At 41.2% G+C, this 22349-nt stretch overlaps 2 protein-coding genes across 2 annotated transcripts; both read left to right on the forward strand.

Annotated features, from left to right (window-relative positions):
- Nucleotides 1–706: 706 nt before the first annotated feature.
- On the forward strand, nucleotides 707–5059 carry LOC133906174 (uncharacterized). Its single transcript, XM_062347981.1, has 4 exons — nucleotides 707–2463; nucleotides 3935–4151; nucleotides 4242–4440; nucleotides 4633–5059. Exon 1 carries the CDS (start codon nucleotides 835–837, stop codon nucleotides 1609–1611), a length of 777 nt encoding a protein of 258 aa, XP_062203965.1. The 5' UTR covers nucleotides 707–834; the 3' UTR covers nucleotides 1612–2463; nucleotides 3935–4151; nucleotides 4242–4440; nucleotides 4633–5059.
- LOC133905968 (uncharacterized) lies at nucleotides 1619–4750 on the forward strand. The gene is made up of 7 exons (XM_062347788.1): nucleotides 1619–1662; nucleotides 1749–2327; nucleotides 2431–2463; nucleotides 3458–3461; nucleotides 3935–4151; nucleotides 4242–4440; nucleotides 4633–4750. The coding sequence occupies exons 1-7, from the start codon at nucleotides 1619–1621 to the stop codon at nucleotides 4748–4750; spliced, it is 1194 nt and encodes a 397-aa protein (XP_062203772.1).
- Nucleotides 5060–22349: the final 17290 nt, after the last annotated feature.

Raw genomic sequence — 22349 nt, forward strand, 5'->3', positions numbered from 1 at the left:
TTTCCTTTTTTGCAAAATCTTTTAGGTGAAACCTTTTGTGAAAAACTTCACGGATTTCTCGCAACTAAATTTCAGTATGAAAAGTTGTTTGATAGTTTTTTAGTTCAAATTTTTCTCATAAACTTTGAGCTAAAATTTTCCTTTAAATTGTTGAAAGGGGAACATGTCTCTTTCTTTCTATGTTTCTCTTTTTCTTTGAACTCTTTTGGGAGAACCTTTTTGCAAAAAAAGTCAACTAAAAAGTTCTTGGATAGTTTTTTCTTCAAATGTTTTTTGATAAATTTTGTGCTAAAACTTTTGCACTGAAACCACTGAAAAGTGGAAGGGAATTGAGTGGGGAAGTAGGAGTGAACCCGCGTTGCCAGATATAGGAAGGTGCCAGACGCGTTGCTCCTCACGCAAGTAGAAATAACAGGCTGTCTGAAATCATGCGCTCGACATCGTATTCACACGTGAGAATTAACAGGGTCCGAAGACACCGTTCGCATGGGTTTTGAGTTAAAAAAAAGATAAATTCACAATACACCACCGAATAACTATCTAATTTCTAATATACCGTCTATTATGAGGATAATATATGAGATTTAAACTTATATGTCATCGATGTAATAATAATATATAAGAAATAAGATAAATTATTAAGTATTAAAATCGTAGAATCGTCCGAACAAAATAAGCATCCCTAGTTGCATCACGGTTCACTGGACGGCCCGAATCAACTGGCCTGCACGGCCACCTCAAAACTTCTTGTAGGCCCAAATCGGAGGCAAATCCCATCGCTCTCCCCTTCTCGCCCCCCTCCGAAAAACCCAAACCCTGACCCTAACACCGGCCATGGCGCTTACTACACGTGGCGGCGGCGGCGGCGGAGACCCCGCGAAGGCGCCGTCCGCCACCGACCCCAGCCTTGGCTTCCTCACAAAGCGCGACACCGAGGTGAAGCTGCCCCGCACCACGCGGGTCAAGAACAAGACCCCCGCGCCGATCCAGATCACGGCCGAGCAGATCCTCCGCGAGGCCCGGGAGCGGCAGGAGCCTGAGATTCGCCCGCCGAAGCAGAAGATCACCGACTCCAACGAGCTCTCCGAGTACCGCCTCCGCAAGCGGAAGGAATTCGAGGACGTCATCCGCCGCGTGCGATGGAGCGTCTCGGCGTGGGTCAAGTACGCGCGATGGGAGGAGCAGCAGCGCGATTTCGCGCGCGCACGGTCCGTCTACGAGCGCGCGCTGGACGTCGCCCATCGGGACCACACGCTCTGGCTCAAGTATGCCGAGTTCGAGATGCGCAACCGGTTTGTCAACCACGCCAGGAACATCTGGGACCGTGCTGTGTCGCTCCTCCCCCGGGTGGACCAGCTCTGGTACAAGTACATCCACATGGAGGAGCTGCTTGGCGCAGTTGCCAATGCGCGCCAGGTGTTTGAGCGCTGGATGGCATGGCGGCCCGACACAGCCGGGTGGAACTCTTACATTAAGTTTGAGCTGCGGTATGGTGAGGTTGAGCGTGCCAGGGCTATCTATGAGCGGTTTGTGGCTGAGCACCCGCGGCCGAACACCTTCATCCGCTACGCTAAGTTTGAGATGAAGCGTGGTGAAGTAGAGCGGGCATGACGAGTGTATGAGCGTGCAGCCGACCTGCTTGCAGATGATGAGGATGCAGAGGTGCTGTTTGTGGCATTTGCAGAATTTGAGGAGAGGAGCCGGGAGGTCGAGCGCGCACGAGCAATATACAAGTATGCGCTGGACAGGGTGCCCAAGGGTCGGGCTGAGGAACTCTACAGGAAGTTTCTGGCATTTGAGAAGCAATTTGGTGACCGTGAGGGGATTGAGGATGCCATTGTGGGCAAGAGGAGATTTCAGTACGAGGACGAGGTGAGGAAGAACCCACTAAATTATGACTCATGGTTTGATTATATCAGGCTGGAGGAGAATGTTGGGAATAAGGAGAGGACCAGGGAGGTGTACGAGAGGGCCATCGCCAATGTGCCCCCTGCAGAGGAGAAGCGATATTGGCAGAGGTACATATACCTCTGGATTAACTATGCGTTATGTGAGGAACTTGATGCACAAGACATAGAACGGACCAGGGAGGTTTACAAGGAATGCCTGAAGTTAATTCCACACAAGAAATTCACGTTCGCAAAGATGTGGCTCATGGCAGGCCAGTTTGAGATAAGGCAGAGAAATCTAAAGGCTGCACAACAGATTCTTGGAAATGCAATTGGAATGGCCCCAAAGAGCAAGATATTTAAGAAATACATTGAGATCGAGCTGTATCTGGGCAACTTTGATCGCTGTAGGACTCTTTATGAGAAGTACATCGAATGGTCCCCAGCAAACTGTTATGCCTGGTGGAAGTATGCTGAATTGGAGAAAAACCTTAGTGAGACTGATCGTGCTTGATCAATATACGAACTTGCTATTGCGCAGCCAGCCCTTGATACGCCAGAGGTTCTGTGGAAGGTATGTGCCCTTCCTGTTGGCCTGTTACCTTATCACATTCCATGGTCTGGAGTGGTGTATAGTAGATTCATATGTTTATTATTGTTCCTAAACAATTGATTGAGTGTAAATGATGTTCTACTAAATAATCTATTAGTGTAGTCTTAGTTACGAAATAATTGGAATCCATTTTCTAGTGAACTATTTATTGCTCATTAGGTGCCTTAGGCACCATTCATTGGATATAAATATTTTGTTGTACGTATCCATGAATTGCTAAGTTGTTTGCAAATTTACCTATTCTTTTTTGGCTGAATGCTCGTGGCACTATTCAACCCTGCAGAAACATTCTTTTTGCACACTCGTATTTGTTAGTGTGTCCCTGTATTTTTTTAGTCCCTGTTCTGTATGCTCTTCCCATAAGGAGACGAATAATCACAAATGTGTACAGTTCATTGGGCTGTTTGATCATTGCCCAACATCGTTGTAGACTTGTATCCCAAATTTGACACATCCAACACATCTATCATTTTGTAGTATTGTAGTTGTGTCCAACCGTGTGAGCAGGAAAAGCGTTGGATCTGATCATCTCAATTTTTTAGACATGAAAAGCTTTGTAAGATATTAATTGGCCAAGTTCATTCCTAAGTATCAAATGATGGTGAACTGCACACATCCTAATATTAGTTGCGTGTCAAGATAAAATGGGCACACTACTTTTTTATGTTTCATTTTTACTGTTCCCAAATCTGAATCCTATTTGTTGTTTTTTTCTTGGGGCAACTTTTCTTCCTTTTGTATTATATTTTTTACTAGACATCATGAGGTGTTCATAATTTATAAAAATTTTCATCAGTGCTTCTTAAGAACCTATGCTATCAGAACTAATTTCTGAACTACTGAAAGACAATAGTGTTGGTTTGCCATATCACTGTCTTTTCATACTTTAGTCTTCATGGTTACAAAGTGTTGGATGTGGTAGCTGCATTTTCTAACCTTTTGCATGCTTGCTCAGAAAGGTTGTAGTTAATTTCCCTTTTATGTAAGTTTAGGTGCGATCTTGCTGAGTTCTCGTGAATTTTCAGTAGCTTTACTATTCACATATATAATATCATTGCAAAATGCTAGGTCAGTTTGTAGTGAAAGGAACTGGAAACACCTGTGTTGTTGTATGCTCGTGGACTTTTCTACCTCATTTTATAAAAAGGAAATGGGACATTGTAGGATTTAGCTTGAAATGTATGATTTTTATTAGGTGTTATTTAAAAACTTTTGCATATCTAGTAATCTACTTGATGCAGCATGGATCCTTATTACTGTGACATTTGAGACATCCTGAAAATCATGGATAAAGAAAAAAACTATACGATGTTTACTAATTCATTTAGTGCCTTTTACTTCCAGTCGTACTTTCCTTTTAAATTTGTTAAGATTTTTTATTTTTATTTTTTATGGATGCTTACAAATTAATGTCCTGCCTTTCAACTCACAGGAGTACTTGCAGTTTGAAATTGATGAAAGTGAGTTTGAGAGAACAAGGGAACTATACGAAAGACTGCTTGATAGAACAAAGCATTTGAAGGTATGGATCAGTTATGCTGAGTTTGAGGCCTCAGCTGGCTTGGGTGGTGAAGATAGTGAAAGCGAGGAAAAAAATAATGAAGTTGGTTATCAGGAGCAGAAGATGGAGCGGGTCCGGAAATGTAGAGGTAACTAAATATATTGTGCAAGCAGATATATTTTTGCATTTAGTGATTCATTGTGGAATAAATTTAGCATCCTTGTATTATGATGATCAGCTGTCTTTGAAAGGGCATTTGACTACTTTAGAACCAGTGCCCCAGAGTTGAAGGAGGAAAGAGCTATGCTTCTTGAAGAATGGCTTAACAAGGAGGTGAGCTTTGGTGATCATGGCGATATTAGTTTAGTGCAGAAGAAGGCACCAAGAAAAGTCAAGCGGAAGAGACCAATTCCTACAGAAGATGGCTCCACTATAGCGTATGCTCTTTACTCAGTTCATTCTTTTGCACTTCATCTGCATGCATAGCTATGTTATTCATTAATCAGTATCCATTAAATTTTAAATCAGGAAGAAATAGCAAGTGCAAATCTGTTGCCTTATCTTTTTTCCTTTGTTTTCTGGAACTATGGAAACATTTGTACTGACATAACATTTGCTTAACCCTTTAGGTATGAGGAGTATATTGACTACATTTTCCCAGACGAAGTTGCTCTAGCACCAAACCTTAAGATCCTAGAAGCTGCTTACAAGTGGAAGAAGCAGAAAACCGGCGATGATGATGAGTGATATTTACATCTGAGTCTGCTTTATTGTGAATGTTTTTTGCCACAGCCAAAATCAGATGTAAAGAGCATTTGCCATGTTGTGGCAAGAGTTATCAGAACAGGAATGATCAATTTCTTGATGTCACAGATAATAGGAATGCTGTTGAAAATAATCCCGAGAAGCTACTTGAATCTAGAACATCACAGAAATCCCTTCCGCATGTGCTTTCATTCTCTGCTTTCTGTTATGGATTCTTTGATGTGTAATACCCACCGTTCTTGTTATTATCCATGATTCATATGTGTGACCTAAGTAGCATGTTCTAATTTATTCGTATGCTATGCCAACATTGTATGTTCTATCTTTTTTTCCTTTTCCAAGTATGGACTACATACTAGTGCGATCCGGTACATGTCTCAAGTTGGATTGCTTATCTTTTGCTGTCAGACAACTCCATTATCGAAGTATTAGTAAAGAAAAGGAGATATCATCATATTGGTTTCAGTTTGGCTATTTTAAGGTGAATCCTGATTTGCAAGTCTATTCGCTATCTGTTATCATAGTTTTATATCCACTTAACTAGATACCGTACGATGAAATCTGACGGTCATGTGCTGCCATTGCTGAAAACTGCTCACAATCTTCCTGTTAAGTGAGATTAAAGATTTCCCTGTTTTCGTACTGTACCTTTTGATCTTCCTGCTTACTGCATACCATCTGTTTGATAAAATGATAGAGTAACTCTACTATGATAACAGGTTAATTGTTGTCACATGTTAGGAGCAGTGCTGCTAACAGCTTCAATGTTTCAACTATATTCATCATCCTGCTGTTTGTTGATTCTGCCTTTTGTTGTGTTTTGTTTTTGCAGAGTTAGGGGTGGTGCATGCAGCCGTGAACTGCACCAGTCAGCGTCTACTGCTTATTGTGTATCGTGGCAATCTTCTCCTGTTCCTTGTCGGTTCATCATTGTGAATCTGTGATGCTTCCCCTTTCCAATAAATTGTAGGGATTTAACCAGCAAGGGCTATACAAATTCTTCTGGCTAGGCTATGGTTCTGTCTTGTATAGCTGTTTTATGATTTACTATTGCATGGGTGAGGGTCGTTAGGAAGAATGCAAGTTTTGCCACATAGGCACATAGTATATACAACATTCAATTGTGTGGTAGGTAAGCACTCTCTTTTTTTACCTTCCCTGTAAACTGTAGGGATGTAGCCAGCCACAAGCTGTACAAGCTCTTGCTAGGCTATCTCCACTATGGTTCTATGTCTGTAGTTGTTCGATGATTTACTATTTGCGTGCTGGTGCAGGCATGCATTTGGTTTTCTTTGCTAATACAAAATGCAAGTTCCACAAAAAATAGTATCAATGTGAGTCAGTTGTGTGGTAGATGAAAAATGTCCTCTGCTAAACATTTTGTAATGGATTTATTTCATTTGCTCTTTTAGTTTAATTCAGGATCTTAAACTTGATTTTAGGTGTGCTGTAGTATGTAGGTTGGAACGCCCAACTGAAAAAAAAAACATGTTAATAGCTTATAAAAGGACCTCATCAGATATATATGACAAGGTGATTATGGAACAAATGCCATATATGTTATGTACCTTGGCAGTATATAGTTTTTGTACTTTTGAAGCAATTTAGTAGAAGTCGTTTATTGTTGTTGTTTGGCACATTAAAATTACTCAACTAATTGCAGATTTTATAATTGCTTACCTTTTTTTCACCATGCTCATCAAACCATAAAAACGGACACTCTAGCACCATATGGAGGTGGATACTTCTGTATACAAATTAATCTCTGTGCTGTTCCTTATGTTCCTGTAAATTAGTTGAGACCAGCGTATGTGCTTTTCTTGACCTTGATATATTATCCACCACTAATAGAGGATGCATACTTAATTACTTGTTTCGCGATTGTTGTTTATGGATGAATGTTGCGGCTGGACTGAAAGCAAGCTATACATAGCGTCAACCCCTGTGATACACATTCAGCTGCCATTAAGGAAAACCTAAAATATCATTACTTTCTTGTATTGAAAGTACCAGTTTATTTGGTATAGTGACATCAATTCGTTTTACTGCCCATAGAGCGGTCAAAAAGGTAGCTTGGATGACCTCTATCAACACCGGATAAGAAACAATTCAATCTACTATATATTAAGCTCATGAATTAACCTTAATATATAGTTACTTCATTGATGATAATATAGTAATATTTAATTTAATCGGATTAAATTGTTTTACAAAAGAGACATTCGAGGGTAAAAAAAAGTAGCATATTTAAACGTATTTTTTATTCCTCTCGTCGCCTTCACAGGCAAATCGATAGAGAATCATCTTAAAATGCACCATCTTTTATAAACTCTACAAAATTTTCTTCAACCGAGTGTGTTTGAGTATAGTAACTGAGAGTATGTTGTACTCGATAAGTTGTGAGGAAAAATATGCATATGAAGACATCAACAAAAATACGGCTAACATGACTTATTTTGTATAAAACAATATTTATTTGTAAACAACGATATAAAAGCAAGTAAATAATTAAGTGAATAATAGTAAATAAACATCAACATCAAGATTCCAACTATTTTGACTTAACCAAAGATTCAAACATCTCAACCAATATTCCCACCACTAAAGTTGATCTCAAACCAACACTTTAATCATAGTTTCTACCACTATAATTGGCAAAACCAAACTACCAAATTAATTGTAATCATATGTTCTTTTCGTCGTTGTTCTTGACTCTGAGCACAGATGAATAACTAATTTTACACTCTGTAGAGATTATATACTTTACCCACACAACATGTCATCTATTTATACTGAGATTCTGTTGGCCGACAGAAAACTACATATTTATGAGGTGTGTGCTAAGAATTTATTGCAAAGCTTTTACAAACCATTTCATAACATATGCATGCCTACTAAGGTTTCACTGGTGTGAAAGTACACCCTCCACTATGGCAGCCCCTCTTGTGCCAAATAGTTCTATCCCTATACCACCATTTGACCTATACTATATTGAGAAAATAGCTAATTAATTAATTGGCTAGGTCCATCTTATGCCAGACTTGTGATTGTATTGTTAAGATTAGTCTGAACACACCTGAAAGTACTTGATGTCACCTATAGGGGGTGAATAGGCATTTTCTGAAAATTAAAAACTTCGCAGCGAATTAAACAGTACCTGGATACTCCGGTTCAATCCGGATACTTCGGGGTCCGGACCGGGACTATCTGGCCTATACAGGAACTCAGAAATCAAAGGAAAATTAAGCAAGTCTAGATTGATCTATGTGTTACCACAGGTTCTAAGAGATGCCTAAAGATCTTTTCCCCCAACAACCTGCAGCCACAAACTCATGAGCAAGTAGATCGGAGCAAATCGCTCAAATTCAACTAGAACAACAGAAAGCAAGAAAGTAAAGGAGACAAAGATTTGTTCCCGAAGTTCAGCCACTCCACAAAGAAGTGGTTACGTCTCCGTTGAGGAGCTCACAAAGAGCCAGATTTCTTTTAACCTTTTTCTCACCCAAGCGACCACAAAGATCGAGCTAGGGTTACTTACTCAAATCGATGCGTAATACAAACTTCTCGGGACACTCCACAAGCTTGGGTGTTCTCCGGGCAACGCCAACCGTCTAGGAGCTCAAAGCTCTAAGAGTAAAGAATGCAAATCAAAGACTTGGTGATGAACTCAAGTGCTCAAGGATGCGATTTAAGCTCTCTAGCACTTAATCTCACTCTCCTAACCCTAACCCCCAAATCTTGCAAAAATCAAAACTCTAGAGGAGTTAGGATGGCTATTGAATGTCAATGAATGCTTTTGTCCATGATTTGTTCAGTAGCAAATGAAGAGAGAGGTGAGGGGTACTTATACACATCATCTAAAAAAACTAACCATTACTATGCCTTTTGAACTGACCCGGAGTATCCGGGTACCCAGAGACTCCAAGTAACACTTAGCACAGTCTGGAGCCTAACAGGAGGGTCCAAATGCTCCAGAACGCAGAGTATCCGGACTAACCCGGAGACTATAGATACAAAATAAATCCGAACTGAGAGCCCTGTCCTAGAGCTCTACCCGGAGACTCCGAGCAAGATACCTGAATCCGAAGTGTCCGGGCTAACTCGGAGACTCCAGGTTCAAACAACACTTCCTTTTTTCCCGATGTTTGTGGGTGATTATGTCTCTCAATTTTTGGTTCTAAAAGGATACTTTGAGCACTGAGACATCATCAAGACTATCATTACGCATCCCTCTTGATAGTACGGCATTTTTAAACTCAATTTCAACAATAAAAGGAATTAAAGCCTATTGAGTAACTACATGCCGCTTCTCTATTCTTTTTGGGACACCAACATCGTTTAACCTCTCCAAGGGACTTAAAACCTGTTCATAACCTCAGTAAACTCATTAGTCCCTTAATTGTTTGTCATCAATTAGCCAAAACCCACATAGGAGGCCTAGATGCACTTTCAATCTCCCCCTTTTTATTGATTGATGATAACATGATTAAAGCTTACATAAGATAATTGAAATAAAGATTTTGAATTCTAAGATATATGGTGAGCTCCCCTAAATGTGTGCATTAATTGAAATATGATTTTGAAATTAGATGCACATATTTAAAAAGAATTTTTGCAAGAGCTCCCCCTGTATCCTAGTATCTGTGGGGTGCAAGTGAGTGAATATGATGATACGTGATGCATATGGCAAGATATATCACAAGACATAAGAAAGAGAGAAACAAACATTACAAGTCAAACAACTCACAACATCAAACTAACACAAACATTGACTTACAAACATTTAAAGGATCGAATACTATCACACCACCACATAGTTCATCACAAATTATTACATAGGTCTTCCATATCCAAAGGAAATGGAATGATAATGGTTAAGAGCTGAAATAGGAGACTGACAGGCCTAGAGACTCTAGGCCAACTGAAGACTCTAGGTTGAAGCAGGAGAAAAAGATATGCATTCTCTCCCCCTTTGGCATCAAGCACCAAAAAGAAAGAGAAGTAGAAATGAAGCTCTACTCATCATCATCATCGAAGCCGTCATCATCTTCCGGAGAGCTTTCCTTGGCTCCTCCCAAATTCTCTTCCTCTTCCTCTGTCTTATCACCATCAACCTCTTGAGCTCAGGAGGTTCCCTCTGCAGCTGTTTGGGTGTCACCATACCAAGCCCAAGGGTTATCAAACATTTCTGACTCGCTAGCTTCCTCTTCAGATACAATGGGAGAGCAAGGGGGTTGAATCCCCAAATGAGTATGAATAGACTTTTGCCTCTCCTCTATTTTCCTCAACCTCATATTAGTCTTGTCTTTGTGTTCTTTGATCTTTATGGCATTGTGGGTGCAAACATAGAATATAGCTTTGAGAGCCTTCTTAATGAAAGATGGAGAACCACGTGAGGAAGGCATATGCTTTGGAGCCACCCTTTGAGCACTAGGAGTTGATGGAGGAGGTGAGGGTGGGGGAGCAGATGATTTTATGCTCACCAGCCTCATCCTATAGGGCTCATGCTTCAGTTCCTTAAAAAAATTCTTCTTTGTGATCGTCTCAATCATATGCATGATATACGATGCATAGGCACAACTCTTGCTAGGGGTGTGAGATGTAGTATGGATTTTTTCCCAAAGAAAATCCACAACACTAAAGGATTCAGCCTCATTGGACATTCTAGCAAGAAGGTTTCTTGATATACCTTGAATTGTTGTGGCGTCCCCACTTTTTGGAGCCAAAGAGAGATGAAACAAGGAGTTTAGACATTTGTAAAATGGCCTCATGCCTGTAATAGTGCCATGGGTCACCTTTCCATGATCCAAATACATGAAATCCATATCTTCGGCGGAGAGTTGATTTTCATTATGAATCTTGGTCTTGTGTGTGTCACGGACATCAAATCCAAATAAGTGACCAAAACTCCGATATGTGATTTGTATTTTTCTCCCGCAATCATCTAAACATAATTTGGTTGTCCACATGATCATACGAGAGTGTTGCATAAAAATGAGCAATGACTTCCTCACTCCAATCATACTTGAATGCCATGATGTCCTTTATCTTTCTCTCCTCACAAGCTGAATCATTGAAAATTGGATCATCTTTCCCTGCCATGTAATCCCAATCTATCCACTGCATTGAGTTGACTGGCTTCTTTTTCTTCAGAATCACCGTTTCATAAAAGTCTGCTTGGAATTCATTCCAAAAATGATAATCTGGTGCACTCTTGTCATAAACAAAAGGATCTTCATATCTTTCCTTCTTCACTTTTCCGGCCCTTTTTGTGTAGTCAACCACATGTTTGCCTAGCTCACCAAATCTCGCACCTTTGTAGGGCATATGAAGCTTCAAAGGTTGCACTGTGGTTCTTTCTTCATCTTGCCTCACATCCTCATTTTGCTTTTGAGCTCTAGGACCGGAGGCCACATCCTTTTCTTTTCCTCTTCCTCTCATAGCTGCCATCTTTGTTCTGCCGCGAGGTACATTTGGGGTTTGAGTTGGCTCATTAATGCGAATGCCTCATGATGAGGCCGGCATCTTTCGGACAACCATATAAGCGTGACCATGTCCACTCCCTTTGCCACTATCGTTGCTACTGCCACTGCTCTCAGTTTGTTGTGGAGAAACATCACTTTGGGTAAACGGATCAAACTTGGCTTCTGTTCTCCTTTGATAAGCATGACCCTTATCATGTCCCATCTCAACAAGTTTTGAGAAACACAAGAGATATATACTTGAGAAAGAAGAAAGTTTGCACAAAAAGTGGAGTTGATGACCAAAATAATCTTGGCAGAAATTGGATAGCCAGGAGTATTCGGGCCAACCCGGATACTCTGGGTTGTCCGACTTGGGCAGCTTTTTAGGGTTTTGATTATTTGGCCAAGGCATTGCAAAACCCTTGAAATAGGTGGTTCTAGGATGGATAAGGAACATATTTACCAAAGGAATCTAACTCTAGAGCAAAACATTTAGAGATCGGGTGAATCGTTCTTGAAGAGTACCTTTAAGGCAAACAATGCACTGAAAGTTGATCCGGAGGGAGGGTTGGAGAATCCGGCCAAGAGTTGCTATTAATTTGATGAAGAACTCCCAAATCCCATGGTGGAGGAAGGAAATCGCCAGAGGAGCTCTTCCACAGTTAGAGGGAGTGAGAGGAGAGAAAGGATTGAAAGAAGAGGTGTAACTCCCACGGGTGAAGGATATCCACTGGATGACTTGGAGTATCCGGCCGGACTCGGAGACTCCGGGATGAAAAAGAATTCAAACCAATACTGTCTCCCTGGAGGGTGACCAGGACCCCTCGGGTTGAGTGACAGAATTTGGAGTATCTGGGTGAACCCGGAGACTCTGGGTTCTGTCAACTCAACAGGACCAGCAGAGCGCTGAGGATGTCCAGAATCCGGATACTCTAGGCTAGGCCAGACTCTCCGGGTCTTGGAACTCGACAGGGACATGATTTTGTGCTGAGATTTGACGAGGAATTTTGAGAGAATGATTGTTGGACATATAATACCTTTTTACCACTTGTGATCAGCCAACAAACAACAATACATAACTATGATCACAAGTAGCAAAGTATGATCCGAAGATCAAAGAAACAAATCTTTTCGAAAATAGCACAAAAATGATATTTTTGCAAACTTCTAGCTACCAAGACTATAAAGCTAAAAACAATCAATTGTATGCAACATTTCAAGCCACGTTGCGAGAATCTAGGATATTTAGCCGACTTCTCAACTCGCAAAACTTTTGCTCATCTAATGGCTTTGTGAGGATATCGGCTAGTTGTCTTTTGGTTCTCACATGGCAAATATCGATATCCCCTTTGGTTGAATGGTCTCTCAAGAAATGGTGTCGGATGTCTATGTGTTTGGTTCTTGAGTGTTGCATGGGATTGTTGGCTATTTTGATGGCACTCTCATTGTCACACAAAAGTGGGACTTTGGTCATGTTATAGCCATAATCTTTCAAAGTTTGCCTCATCCAAAGTAGTTGAGCACACCAAGTGCCCGAAGCAACATACTCAGCTTCAGCGGTAGATAGGGCTACGGAATTTTGTTTCTTTGAGAACCAAGACACCAAAGATCTACCCAAGAATTGGCAAGTCCCCGATGTGCTCTTCCTATCTACTTTGCAACCGTCGAAATCCAAATAGCCGATAAGGTCAAAAGATGAACCTTTGGGATACCATAAGCCAAGGTAAGGGGTATGAACCAAATATCTAAGAATTCTCTTAACGACCACTAAATGGCACTCTTTTGGAGCAGCTTGAAGTCTTGCACAATTGCACACACTAAGCATATGTCAGGCCTAGATGCACAAAGGTAAAGTAAAGAACCAATCATAGAGTTATATACCTTTTGATCCATGGCCTTGCCATCTTCCTTGAGATAAAGATATCCATTTGCTTGCATAGGTGTCTTGATAGGTTTGACATTCTCTATGTCAAACTTCTTGAGCATATCTTTAATATACTTGGTTTGACATATAAATGTGCCTTCCTTGAGTTGTTTAATTTGAAATCCAAGAAAGAACTTCAACTCTCCCATCATTGACATCTCAAATCTTTTAGTCATTATCCTATTAAATTCCTCACAAAAGAGTTGATTAGTAGAACCAAATATAATGTCATTGACATATATTTGACAAACAAATAAATCATTATCAACTTTCTTCGTGAAAAGAGTAGTATCGGCTTTGCCTATATCAAAGCCCTTTTTGACGAGAAAATCCCTAAGGCATTCATACCATGCTCTAGGTGCTTGCTTAAGCCCATAGAGCGCCTTATGGAGTTTATGAACATGTTGAGGATACTTGAGATCTTCAAATCCGGGTGGTTGCTCCACATACACCAATTCGGAAATTGGTCCATTGAGAAATGCACTCTTCACATCCATTTGATATACCTTGAAATCATGGTGAGTAGCATAGGCAAGTAATATTCGGATTGACTCAAACCTAGCTACAGGAGCATAAGTCTCAACAAAATTCAAACCTTCAATATGTGTAAATCCTTGAGCAACTAACCTTGCCTTGTTCCTTATCACGATTCTGTTCTCATCTTGTTTGTTATGGAAGACCATTTGGTACCAATTACGTTATGATTGGACCATTCCATCAACGATCATACTTCATTTCTATTGAAATTGTTGAGCTCTTCTTGCATGGCCATCACCCAATCCAAATCTCCAAGTGCATCATCTACCTTCAAAGGTTCCAAAGAGAAGACAAAAGAGTAATATTCACAAAAATTTGCAATTCTAGAACGAGTGGTTTTCCCCCTTTTGAATATCACCAAGGATATTATTAATGGGGTGATCTCTTTGGACACTTTGATGAACTCTTGGGTGTGGCACTTGAGATTGGGGTTGAGTGTCTTCCACTTCATCATCATCAAGAAATTTGCTGGAGTAATCATGAGCATGATCTTGATTTTGTACTAGATTTTGACCTTGATCTTGAATTGATGTTGATGGCTCAACTTGAGTAGATGAAGATGGTTGAGCTTGATCATTATTGGCCATTTGTTGCTCTTGAGATTCTTGAGGCATCATTCCACCTATTGCCATCTTCTTTATCGTCTCGCTTGGAATTTCTTCATCACCTAAAATATTAGGATCAACTTGCTCCACTTAGGATCTATTAGATTCATCAAATGTCACATCACGTGCAATTTCAACACAACCGATGGTTTTGTTGAAAACACGGTAGGCATAGTCATTTGATCCATAACCAAGCAAGAAACTCTCTTCTACCTTAGGAGCAAATTTGGAACTTCTTACTTTCTTATTTAGAATAAAGCATTTGCTACCAAAAACTCTAAAGTATGAAACATTATGCTTGAAACTGGTTAAAATCTCATAAGTGGTCTTCTTCAAGATCTTGTTAAGATACAACTGGTTGATGGCATGACATACGGTGTTGACGGCCTTCACCCAAAATTGATTTGAAATCTTGTATTCATCAAGCAATGTCCTTGCCGACTCTATGAGAGCTCTATTGTTTCTCTCGATAACCTCATTTTGCTAAGGGGAGTAGGGTGCTGAGAACTTATGCTTATCCCTTCTTCATCAAGGAATTATTCAACTTGTGTATTCTTTAATTTGTTTCCATTGTTGCTTCTTATCCTCTTGATTTACACATCAAATTCGTTTTGAGCTCTTCTCACAAATTTCTTGAGTATGGCTTGTGTTTCACTATTGTCATGCAAAAAGAATACCCACATGAAACGAGAATAGTCATCAACAATAATCAAACCATACTTGTTACCGCCAATGCTTACGTAGGTTATTGGTTCAAATAGGTCCATGTGAAGGAGGTCTAACAACCATGTGGTCGTCATCACATTCTTGGAGGGGTGAGGAGCTCCAATTTGCTTACCCACTTGGCATGCACTACAAATCCTATCTTTCTCAAAGAAAACATTTGTTAGTCCTAGGATGTGGTTGCCTTTTAGAAGTTTAGATAAATTCCTTATACCAACATGAGCTAGTCGGCGGTGCCATAACAACCCATGCTAGACTTAGCAATCAAACAAGTTGGGCCTCACTTCATTCGTTAAAAAATCAAAAAGGTAAAGCTTACCCTTCAGCTGACTAGTGAAAACTATTGAGGCATCTTCCCTTCTAGAAACGGTCGCACCCTCATTAGTAAAAAAACAATTGTAGCCCATCTCACAAAGTTGTGACACGGATAGCAAGTTGTAACTAAGAGATTTGACTAACAAGACATTTGAGACAGAATGATCATTGGAAATAGCAATTTTACCTAAGCCGATTACCTCTCCTTTCCTATCATCACCAAAAATAATATTTTCATAAGATCCTTCATTTTCCTCAAATGATGAGAACATTTCCTTCTCTCCGGTCCTATGATTTGTGCAACCGCTATCAAGCATCCAACTTGATCCACCAGAGGAGAACAGGTTGTGTTGCCCGATGGGGAGGGGGACTTCACCAATGAAAGAGAAGGAGCACTGTTGGTAGAGGACTCTAAAACACCGTTGTTCCCGGGCTGCGAGAAGGAGCACACAAAGTTACGTAACGTGCTTTCACTGCTACAATTGAAGGCAAGCAATGGGTGGTTTGATACAAGCTTCACAGAGTTGTTACTGTTCTTGCAGAAATTGCTTCCAAAGGAAAATGTGCTGCTAGAAAACACGTACCAGGCCAAGCAGGTTGTGTGCCCATTGGGGTTGGAAGTGCAGAAAATATATGCATGTCCAAACGATTGCATGTTGTATCGCAGAGAGCATGCAGACTTGGAAGCGTCTCGTCTGTGGTGCGTCACGGTACAAGCGTGACCCTGATGATATCGATGGTGAAGGAAAGGATAAAAGGCCTCCCATCAAGGTGACATGTATTTTTCTATAGTCCCCCATTTGGAGCGTTTATTCATGAACAAAAGGTATGCTGAACTGTTGTGGTGGCACGCCGAGGAGCGCAAGGATGATGGAATGCTAAGACACCCCGTTGATTCTACGCAGTGGAGAAACATTGATAGGAAATACAAGGAGCCCTTTGCAGAAGATGTGAGGAATATAAGATTTGGGTTGAGTACTGATGGGATGAATCCATTCGGCAACATGAGCAACAGTCATAGCACTTGGCTTGTGACTTTATGTATCTACAACCTTCCTCCTTGGTTGTGTATGAAGCGGAAGTACATTATGATGCCGGTGCTAATACCAGGGCCGAGGCAACCTGGCAACGATATCGATGTATAACTGAAGCCATTAATGGAAGATCTTGTAATACTGTAGAACGATGGTGTGCAGGTATGAGATGCATACAAACGAGAGAACTTCACCCTACGCGTAATGCTATTCGTAACAATCTAGGATTGGCAAGCCCTCGGCAACCTATCGGGTCAGACTGTCAAAGGCTACTGTGCATGCGTACATTGTTTGGATGAAACAAAGAGCTTGTGGCTGAAGACTAGCCGGAAAATGGTGTACCTAGGTCATTATAAATTTCTTCGCAAGAATCACCCGCACCGCAGTAACATGAGAGCTTTTGATGCAAAAGTTGGGACTCGTTCACGTCCTAAGCATCGCACTAGGAGACAGGTATATGACATGGTAATGGGACTTAGGGTTATCCTTGGAAAGGGACGCGGGAGTACACCGGTTCCAAAATCTAATCTTAGAGCTCCTATGTTCAAAAAGAAATCTATTTTTTATGACTTAGCTTATTGGCCAGATTTAGTGGTTTGACACGCAATCGATGTCATGCACATTGATAAGAATGTGTGTGATAGCTTGATTGGTACATTACTAGACATACCTGGCAAAACAAAGGATACACTCCAAGCACGGAAGGACCTGGAATGAAACTCAGACAGGATCTACATCCAGAAGATATGGAAGAAGGTGACAAATATCTTGGTCCTGCTAGCTACAATATGAGCAAGGTGGAGAAAATTGCAATGTGCAAGTGCTTGCATGGAATCAAAGTTCCATCGGGTTACTCCGCCAACATAAAGAGACTAGTAAACATGAAAGTTTTGAAATTAACTGGCATGAAGTCTCATGATTATCATGTGATGATGGCACAGATGCTTCCAATTGCAATTAGAGGTATTCTACCATCGAAGGTCTGAAACCCAATCATAAAGCTGTGTTCATTATTCAACGTGATATCACAGAAGGCCATCGATCTGACCAAGCTAGATAAGCTACAGGAAGACGTGGTCGAGACTCTATCCCAGCTTGAGGCGTTGTTCCCTCCATCGTTTTTTGATATCATGGTGCATCTCATTATTCACATTATGAAAGAGATACGAATTCTTTGCCCTGTGAATATGCATCAGATGTACCCTTTCAAGAGGTTCATGGGAGTTCTGAAAAAATATGTTTGTAACCAAAATTGGCCAGAAGGCTACATGGCCGAGGGCTGGGGAACGAGGAGGTCATTGATTTCTATGTCGACTACATGAATCTCAAATCGATTGGTGTGCCTGTATCTCGCCATGAGGGGAGGCTACAGGGGAAAGGGATGATCGGTGCAATCTCATTCCGCATTAACGACTCCTATTCATTTACGTAAGCACATTTCGCACTTGTACAACAATCAGTTGTAGTGGACCCATATGTCAAAGAACACCAGAAGATGCTACGCACCATAAACCCAGGGAAGTCCGATGTTTGGATCACGTGAGAGCACCGAGATCATTTTGGCACCTGGTTACGTAGACATGTGATGTATAAGTAGATAGAGTGTGCTCGTTGACTGTGTTGGCTCACGGACCGTCAACTACAATCCTCACATTCTCAGGATATGACATAAATGGCTATACATTTTATACGAGAGCTTAGGATAATAAGAGCACCAAGGAAAATAGCGGTGTCTATATAGATGCCTACGACTGCAATGGAAATAGGGAGACCTACTACGGATTCGTAGAGGAGATCTGGGAGCTTGACTATGGAGTGTTAAAGGTTCCTCTTTTCTGGTGACAATGGGTCAGACTCCTAAGGGGTGTGAAGATCGACAAGTACGGTATGACTACAATGGACCAAAAACTCATTGGATACAGAGAAGAACCATTCATACTTACGAATGATGTTATGCAAGTCTTCTATGTAAAGGACTCAGACCCGGCTAACAAGGAGGAGCGCCATGTGGTTCTTCAAGGAAAAAGAACGATTGTCAGAGTGGAGAATGTTGTTGACGAGGAAGACTACAATCAATTCGACGCGCTACCTCCTTTCAGAGAGGACATCGACCTAGGTCCCATGGAAGACACCGATGAACTTCCCTATGTATGCCGTGATCATAATATAGGGCGAATCGTTAAGACAAAGTAGTTAAATTGTATTAATTACTATGTATGAATTTGTTTCAGATGCAATTAATATACCTCACTTTTGTTATGGAACCTTTAGTTTCTAGTTAATGGTGGAAGATGTCTTTATTATTAAGCATATTGACTTTTGATTTTTAATAATGAATTAGCAATAGCACAAGCTAGCACTATTGCTATGTATTACTATTTTTTTTTTAATGAATAACCTATAGTTATGAGCATATTTATTTTCAATTTTTAATGAATTACCTATAGTTATGAACATATTTATTTTATTTATTTATTGTATTAGAAAATTGAACCAGGAAATTTAGGTATATACAAAACATAATTTTGGTATATAGCAAGTTCAAATTTAAATAAATATGTATTAGGATTTTAGGTCAACAGAATGTTAATAAGTATAGATAGTACAAATTAAATTGAAATCACTTGAGTAGCGCAACATTTTGTTCAGTCTTACTTGTGCAGGTCGTGGGTTCGAGTCTCTTCACGCGCGCGTGAAACTTTGAAATTTTTTTTGCAGCCCAAGCCACCAGCAGTGAAAGCGGTTTCATTGTCAGTGCACATATTAGGTCGACAGCGAAACTACTTTCACTGCCGGTGGAATTATTGAGCTGGCAGTGAAAGTACCCTTTCACCGCCAGTTGTCATATTGAGCCGGCAGTGAAGGTACCCTTTCATTTCCGGTGCTCAAATTGAGCCAGCAGTGAAGATACCCTTTCATTGCCGGTCGTTATATTGAGCCGGTAGTGAAGGTACCCTTTCACTACCGGTGCTCAAATTGAGCCGGCAGTGAAAGCCCTCCCCTATATTGTTCGACGCCTGCTATCTGACACTTAGAAAAAATTTCCCTGCCTGTGCCCTCTGTGACACCGCCGTCCCCGCCACCTCATTGACACCGCTAGCTCCTCCCCGACACCACCGTCCCCGCTGCATCCTCCCCGATGCCGCCATCCCTGCCGCATCCTCCCTGACTTCGCTGTCCCTAGAGCCCCGTCGTCCCCGTCCTAGAGGCCGCCGTCCCCGTCCCTAGAGCTCCGCCGTCCCTATCCCGGAGGCTGCCATCCACGTCCCTATCCCGGAGTTGAGGCCGCCGTCTCTGTCCCCTACACTGCCGTCCCGCTTGTGCCACCGTCGTCCGCACCCACCCGCCTCGCCAACTGATAGAGCAACGGTAAATCCCCCGCCCTCCTTGGTATTGTGTGCCTCGCAGATCGCTGTCAGTTTAGAATTTGGTATTGGGTGAACTATGAGTTGTGCTGAAACACCATTGTGATTAATGAAGTAGAACTAGATGATAATGTACCATAGTTGCATTGGTAACAGACCGAATTGGTAACAGAGGTCCCTTTTCACAGTTTATCCTAGTAGTGGTGTAAAGTTTATTTTGCTAGAGTGAAAAAACTAGCAGGCGGTTTGCTTGATGTAGTTTGTTCTTCACTGATGTAGTTTATTTTTATCCATTGTGATTATTTTCATAGCACATGTATGTTAATTGCGACTGATGTTTTGCTTGATGCATGCTATTATCGGGCAGTTTGATATGTGGTTATTGAGAACCAATAGGAAGAAATGAAGTATGATTGATGTATCAGATTGTCATCCAATTCAAACAGCATCCGTATAAAAATGAAACTTGTAATCCAAAATTCACAAGGGAGTTCACTACTTGATCATTGCCTAGGAGAAAATAATCACATTGCCAAGCATTGCATACTACTCATGTACGCATTGCACAAGGCTGGAGTCATGCATGTAGAAAAAAAAAAGAAGTACAGAGGGTGGCATGGTAATAGGAAAATATATATAGTGGTGATGATGATATGGCTCGAGGATGCTTCAACATGGCATGTTTAGAGAGGAAGCATTCTTCTCAAGTCAGCATTTATGTGCCAGTCCTATTAGTTCAGAGAGTAGCTTCTCTCAAGATGAGTTGGAGGCCCTAAAAGAAAACTCTTGAGGTCAATCTCAGATTGGGCGTCCAGCTCGTCTTGAGAGAAGCTGCTCTCTAAACTAGTAGGACTGGCACATAAATGCTAACTTGAGAAGAATGCTTTCTCTCCGAACAGGTAATCAGTACTGAAGTCCTAATAAGGCCATTTGCTAGAGCCATTGTGCTGTAATGTAACATGAACACTATCTTTTCGTCGCAGTAATAGTTTTTGGTGTTAGTGTGGTTTGTAGTATATCATTTTTGCATATTCTCTAAAATTTAGAACTGCTATGACATGATACGTTGTTCATCGTGGTCGGCAAAGTGGAGTGTTCTCCAGTTGGGAGGAATGCCACGCACAAGTTAGTGGATTCAAAGGAGCATGTTACAAAGGATACAAGTCTAAACATGAAGCTGTTGCGGCATACAACAGTCAAGTCATCCAAGCTAAGCTAAAATTGTCTAACTTTGAAAATAAGAAATGTGATTTCACATGTAAAGATGTCATAATCCTAGTTCTGGTTGTAATCATCATTATTTTGCTATGTAAGATGATGTGACTTGTAAGATCAATGTGTCAACTGTCAGTACCTTTATGCCTATTTTGCTTTGTAAGATGCGAATTTTTTTTGGTTAAATGTGGTCGTAACCTATCGATTCCTTCATGGTTATCTCACTCTTTCGACAACCTCCCTCCCTCCCTCATCGGCTTTATCTCTATATTCTTCCTTCCTCTGCTCTTTATATGTAGAATACTCAACAGCTTGTCGTTATCGTATGTAGAACTCCCAAGAAGTGATGGCATCACCAACCGCCAATCCAGGTCAGGTGTTAGAAGGAGATGTAGTGCCGCCATCAAACATTAAAGAAGGTAGCCCGGGCCACTCCTCAACCTGGACCAAATAGACGCCTGTGGAGGCGATGAGGTAAATCATAAGTAGATGAATACATCTATTGTACATATTATCGTATAGGTTCCTAATAGTTTTTTCGCTTATGCGCAGATGTTTGATGCTCTGGAGGGTCACGACATTGAGCAATACCAGTAGTGGCATCGTGTTCGAGGTCCCTCTAAGATGCCTACGAGAGATTTGTGATCACAGAGGTCTCACCAGCAGGGGAGCCAACTGTACTAGAGAGAGTTCTAAGGCCATACAAGTTAGTCTGTGAGATTGCTATTAAGGATCACGTGCCCATCAGCTACAGATTGTGGACTGGTGAACGAGGTGATCCGCATGTGGTTCCTGATTCGATCAAGAACGACATCTTGTGGCCCAAGATATTAGAGAAGTTTGACTTCCCTGAAGAGACAGATATGAAAGTAGTTAAGCGTAAGACACTAATGATCATGGGCCTTTCATTTAGGAACTGGAAAGGGACATTGAACAGAATGTATGTTCAGAAAGGTACAACGCTAGATTTCCGCAAATGGTCGCAACCGGAAGATCATTGGCAAGCCTTTGCGGAGTACAAGTTGTCGGAAGAAGCACAGAGGTTGAGTGAGGTGAACAAAGCAAACTCGAAGAAGAACCTGTACCCCCATAGAGTCAGCAGTCATGGGTATGTGAGGAAAGAAACGCAGTGGCAACAACAGCTAGATGAACTATGAGAGAGAGGTGTCACGACTGAGACGGAGGGCTGGAGCGAACGATTGACACACTTCCTTCTTGGGAGGGGCGCTTCTTACTCGTCTGATGGAATCTTATCCTTTACAACTTTCAAAGACCTGGAAGCGATGCAAGATCTTACAAAAAGGCTTGCGGAAGCCCACGAGCAGTCTTCACAAGGCTCTTTAAAGCTAGATAGGGATAGGAACGAGCTCACCTTGGCCCTGGGAAACAAGGAGCCTGG

Source organism: Phragmites australis, chromosome 23, assembly GCF_958298935.1.
Source record: "Phragmites australis chromosome 23, lpPhrAust1.1, whole genome shotgun sequence".
Taxonomy (NCBI): Eukaryota; Viridiplantae; Streptophyta; class Magnoliopsida; order Poales; family Poaceae; genus Phragmites; species Phragmites australis.

What these genes read in the sequence shown, in the direction of transcription:
- LOC133905968 (XM_062347788.1), top strand. Translation starts at nt 1,619, where the DNA reads ATGAGCGTGCAGCCGACCTGCTTGCAGATGATGAGGATGCAGAG. An exon ending in TATGAGAAGTACATCGAATG is followed by an intron (nt 2,328 to 2,430) that starts GTCCCCAGCAAA and finishes GCTATTGCGCAG; the next exon opens with CCAGCCCTTGATACGCCAGA. An exon ending in GCGGGTCCGGAAATGTAGAG is followed by an intron (nt 4,152 to 4,241) that starts GTAACTAAATAT and finishes TATGATGATCAG; the next exon opens with CTGTCTTTGAAAGGGCATTT.
- LOC133906174 (XM_062347981.1), top strand. Translation starts at nt 835, where the DNA reads ATGGCGCTTACTACACGTGGCGGCGGCGGCGGCGGAGACCCCGCGAAG.